The sequence below is a fragment of the Terrapene carolina genome, unplaced genomic scaffold (assembly GCF_002925995.2).
Source record: "Terrapene carolina triunguis isolate 2854851 unplaced genomic scaffold, T_m_triunguis-2.0 Scaffold27612, whole genome shotgun sequence".
NCBI lineage: Eukaryota > Metazoa > Chordata > Testudines > Emydidae > Terrapene > Terrapene triunguis.
The window spans coordinates 46274-51567 of record NW_020691963.1 but is presented as its reverse complement, the minus strand read 5'-3'; the positions used below and the strand labels follow the sequence as shown (position 1 = coordinate 51567).

The following is a 5294-nucleotide window of genomic DNA, read 5'->3' as shown; positions in this document are numbered from 1 at the left end:
AGGGGGTTGGACGAGATGACCTCCTGAGGTCCCTTCCAACCCTGATAGTCTATGATTCTATGATCACTGATGAAAATATTGAATAGCATCAAGCCTAGAACTGATCCCTGCAAAACCCAACTAGGAACAGCCTCGTTCACTGACAATGGCCCCTTTGTCAACTGCCTTCTTAGATATGTCAGTTAATCAGTTTTTAGTCCATTTTATGTGTGTTATACTGATATTGTATAGTGTTTATATTTTTATCTGAACGTTTTCTCCTACTAAATCAAATGCCTCCGAGAAATCAAAATCTATTTCATATCCATGGTTCCCTTGTTCAGCCAAATGTGTACTCTCTGTACAAGGCTGTAATCAATTTTATTTGAGAAGACCTGTTTTCCATAAACCATGTTGTTGATTGGCATTAATTATATTCCTAGACTTTTTTTTAAACTAATCCCATTCCAGCTTTTCCATTGTTTCCTAATTTGTAAAATCTAATTTTAAATTTTCCGTTTTTTAAAAATACTTTATGTTTAACACAGAACTGTTCTGTATTCACTTTTTTTTTTTTTTGGTTCGACTGCTGCTGCCTGATTGTGAACTTCTGGTTTCAATGAGATGTGGTAAGTTCATAACTCTGGTGTTCGTAACTCTAAGGTTCTCCTGTTGATGCTGTTTAACATCCTCCTTGACTGCTAATAGGCTAGAAAGTATTTCATCATCACATGTGATATAGAATCATAGAATCATAGAATATCAGGGTTGGAAGAGACCTCAGGAGGTCCTCTAGTCCAACCCCCTGCTCAAAGCAGGACCAATTCCCAACTAAATCATCCCAGCCAGGGCTTTTTCAAGCCGGGCCTTAAAAACCTCCAAGGAAGGAGATTCCACCACCTCCCTAGGTAACCCATTCCAGTGCTTCACCACCCTCCTAGTGAAAACGTTTTTCCTAATATCCAACCTAAACCTCCCCCACTGCAACTTGAGACCATTACTCCTTGTTCTGTCATCTGGTACCACTGAGAACAGCTGAGTTCCATCCTCTTTGGAACCCCACCTCAGGTAGTTGTAGGCTGCTATCAAATCCCCCCTCATTCTTCTCTTCTGCAGACTAAACAATCCGAGTTTCCTCAGCCTCTCCTCATAAGTCATGTGCTCCAGACCCCTAATCATTTTTGTTGCCCTCCGCTGGACGCTTTCCAATTTTTCCACATCCTTCTTGTAGTGTGGGGCCCAAAACTGGACACAGTACTCCAGATGAGGCCTCACCAATGTCGAATAAAGGGGAACGATCACGTTCCTCGATCTGCTGGCAATGTCCCTACTTATACAGCCCAAAATGCCGTTAGCCTTCTTGGCAACGAGCACACTGTTGACTCATATCCAGCTTCTCATCTACTGTGACCCCTAGGTCCTTTTCTGCAGAACTGCTACCAAGCCATTCGGTCCGTAGTCTGTAGCAGTGCATAGGATTCTTCCATCCTAATTGCAGGACTCTGCACTTGTCCTTGTTGAACCTCATCAGGTTTTTTTTGGCCCAATCCTCTAATTTGTCTAGGTCCCGCTGTATCCTATCCCTACCCTCCAGTGTATCTACCACGCCTCCCAGTTTAGTGTCATCTGCACACTTGCTGAGAGTGCAATCCAAACCATCCTCCAGATCATTAATAAAGATATTAAAGAAAACCGGCCCCAGGACCGACCCTTGGGGCACTCCTCTTGAAACCGGCTGCCAACTAGACATGGAGCCATTGATCACTACCCGGCTTTGTATCCACCTTATAGTCCATTCATCCAGCCCATACTTCTTTAACTTTCTGGCAAGAATACTGTGGGAGACTGTATCAAAAGCTTCGCTAAAGTCAAGGAATAACACATCCACTGCTTTCCCCTCATCCACAGAGCCAGTTATCTCATCATAGAAGGCAATTAGGTTAGTCAGGCACGACTTCCCCTTGGTGAATCCATGCTGACTGTTCCTGATCATTTTCCTCTCCTCTAAGTGCTTTAGAATTGATTCCTTGAGGACCTGCTCCATGATTTTTCCAGGGACTGAGGTGAGGCTGACCGGCCTGTAGTTCCCCGGATCCTCCTTCTTCCCTTTTTTAAAGATGGGCACTACATTAGCCTTTTTCCAGTCATCCGGGACCTCCCCTGATCGCCATGAGTTTTCAAAGATAATGACCAATGGCTCTGCAATCACATCCACCAACTCCTTTAGCACCCTCGGATGCAGCGCATCCAGCCCCATGGACTTGTGCTCGTCCAGTTTTTCTAAGTAAAAACTATGAGTACCTGATATTGCTTCTTTCAGAATGCAGAACAAAACTATTTCTTGAACGTTTTCTTTCCAAATGCAGTACAAAAATGTTTCTAGAACACGTCTACCTTTTCTGTGACATTAGCAAGTTTCCTTTCTCCCTCTAGGAATTGGCCTACACTTTTTCTAGGATTTTCTTCTGAATATATGTCTTTAACATCCCTTATAAATTTTCGTAACTTCAATTTGTATCCTGGCTATAAATTTTACCTTTTCCCCGTTTGTTATATATTGCCTCCCTGCCCCCCCACCCCCGAATTGCTGTCTTTCCTTTACCACTGAATTGTGTTTTTAGCAAAAACTGTCCACTTTCTTGACTGTGGAACCATGGCTTTTTGGCTATCTAATACATTCTTCTTAAAGAACTCCCAATTTTCCTTCCCATTTTTTTCTCTCCGAATTTTTCCTCCCAATCACTTTTTCTGGTAGTTTGCCTCAGCTTTGGGGAATTAGCCCATTTGAAGCACTGAGGAGCTACAAATACTTCTGGCTAAGAACTGTTCTCTGTTGATTTGAATGTAATCACTTCCAGTCTTTATTTTGCTCTCCTCTTTCATATGCCACCCGATTGGTCTTTTCTCTAAACTAAACAGACCCAGACTTTTCAGTCTGTCCACATATGGTAGCCTCCTCCATTCTCACAGACTGCTTCAGAAACCCCCTTTCTATTGGTGATACCTTTATAAAGACTGGGTGACCAAAACTGAGTGCATGTCCAGAGCAGGTTATTCTCCATCCCATTCCTAAGGCATTCTAACATTATCACGTTTCGCCACTGCTGTGAATGAGCAGGTGTTTCCATGGAGCTGCTAACAATGACACCCAGGTCTTTTCCCTGAGGTGTGTTCTCGCTGAGATGTTTCTCACTGGCACATGTCTGGGAAAGGTTTAGATTTTTTCCACTCAGATGTTGAACAACTGGGTTAATGGGGAACTCCCTACAGCATGGATTCTCTAACCTGGGTTTCATTGCAACAATGATGGATAACCAGTATCCACACTTGTGTTTCCTGCTGGTGCCTGTTAAGTTTTCCCAAACAAGACATGTAGGAATTCTTGTTACAGGGAGCACAATGCAATATGGAATTGGCATTAGAAGGGTCAGTTGTTCATAATTCATTTATCTGAATAATGAAAATGGCATTTTTTGGTCTGTGAAGAGCGACCAATCTGCTTCACCCAGGAGAACAGCCTCCAGTAGTGCATGTAGTGTCTCATATTAACATTGTCTCTCCATCCAGGCATTTGTACTGCCACCATCACCCTAGACCCTGGGCACATACAGAAAGTCTGGTGAATGTACGGTACATGCAGGAGACACCGTTCTGCCTCAGCGTTGGACACCTTCTCCCTTACTGCATGTCTGATTCCAACACAACCGACTTCACAAACCCCTCCACCTTCATCCTGCTGGGTATTCCTGGGCTGGAGGCAGCGTATGTCTGGATCTCCATCCCTTTCTGCACCATGTACACCATAGCCATCTTGGGGAACTTCACCATCCTGTTCATTGTGAAGATGGAGCCAACCCTCCATGGGCTCATGTACTATTTCCTCTGCATGCTGGCCGTCTTTTGGTTCAATTCCAGGGAAACTGATTTCAGTGCCTGCCTCACCCAGATGTACTTCATTCACTGCTTCTTAGCGATGGAGTCTGGCATATTTGTGGCCATGGCTTTTGATCATTATGTGGCCATCTGTGATCCTCTGAGACATTCCACCACCCTGACTAACCCTTTGGTGGCCAAGATCAGCCTTGCCGTGGTGCTGCGTGGCGGCATGTTCATACTGCCCTATCCTTTCCTGGCAAGGCAGTGGCCATATTGCAGAACCAACATCATCCACCACTCATACTGTGAACACATGGCTGTGTTGAAGCTGGCCTGTGCTGACATCCGTGTCAGTAGTTACTACGGCCTCTTTCTGGTCTTCTTGGTCATTGGTCTGGATGTGTTTTGTATTGCCTTGTCCTATACCGAGATCCTCAGGGCCATCTTCAGACTCCCCACAAAGGAAGCCCGGCTCAAGACTTTTGGGACCTGCATCTCCCACCTCTGTGTTATCTTAACCTTTTATATCCCAGCTCTCTTCTCCTTCCTCACACACCGGTTTGGCCACAATGTGCCCCTGCATTTCCACATTCTCGTTGCCAACATATACCATCTGGTGCCCCCCATGCTAAACCCAGTCATCTACGGTGTAAGGACCAGACAGATCCGGGACAGGCTCCTCCGGCTTTGTGGAAGCAGAGAAAGAACTGACAGGAAGGGGATGCAATGCATGACAGTTCGTTAGCAAGAGTTAGGCTAACTGTAACCCTAATAACGCGAGATTTGTAGAAGCGAGGAATGTGTGAGGCGAGTGGGAAAGAACTGTGTGAGAAGTTGTTGCAACCTTGTGTAGATAAAAATGGAATGTAGACTAAGAGTCTACATTAGTGAGCAAAACAAGATATCAGAATGACCTATGTATAAACAAAATGCTGCTGTTGCTCATTATTGTCTGTAACAAAAGGTATAAATGCTTGCTGTCATTGTTTACCTGTTGAGAGACCTGCTTAGCTCTCTCCCTCCGCGCAATTGTGAGAGTTAATAAAGCATCTGACTTGCTGTACCCAAACAAATAGTGAGAACTCTGTTTTTCTCCGACAGCTTGTTACTCATAAAGGGATGAAAGTTTTCTCCTGGTGCTCTGGCTCTCAGACTGAGGCCTGGTCTACACTAACCCCCCCACTTCGGACTAAGGTACGCAAATTCAGCTACGTTAATAATGTAGCTGAATTCGAAGTACCTTAGTCCGAACTTACCGCGGTCCAGACGCGGCAGGAAGGCTCCCCCGTCGATGCTGCGTACTCCGCTCGCCGAGCTGGAGTACCAGCGTCGACGGCGAGCACTTCCGGGATCGATTTATCGCATCTTAACCAGATGCGATAAATCGAACTCAGAAAATCGATTGCTTACATCCGGACCCGGATGTAAGTGTAGACGTA

At 45.0% G+C, this 5294-nt stretch overlaps 1 protein-coding gene across 1 annotated transcript; it reads left to right on the top strand.

The window, feature by feature from the left end:
* Positions 1 to 3658: 3658 nt before the first annotated feature.
* On the top strand, positions 3659 to 4970 carry LOC112119353 (putative olfactory receptor 52P1). Its single transcript, XM_026662449.1, has 2 exons — positions 3659 to 4550; positions 4957 to 4970. Exons 1-2 carry the CDS (start codon positions 3665 to 3667, stop codon positions 4968 to 4970), a joined length of 900 nt encoding a protein of 299 aa, XP_026518234.1. The 5' UTR covers positions 3659 to 3664.
* Positions 4971 to 5294: the final 324 nt, after the last annotated feature.

Bases quoted from the DNA above. Each gene is read 5' to 3' on its own strand.
- LOC112119353 (XM_026662449.1), top strand. From the start codon at position 3,665: ATGTCTGATTCCAACACAACCGACTTCACAAACCCCTCCACCTTCATC.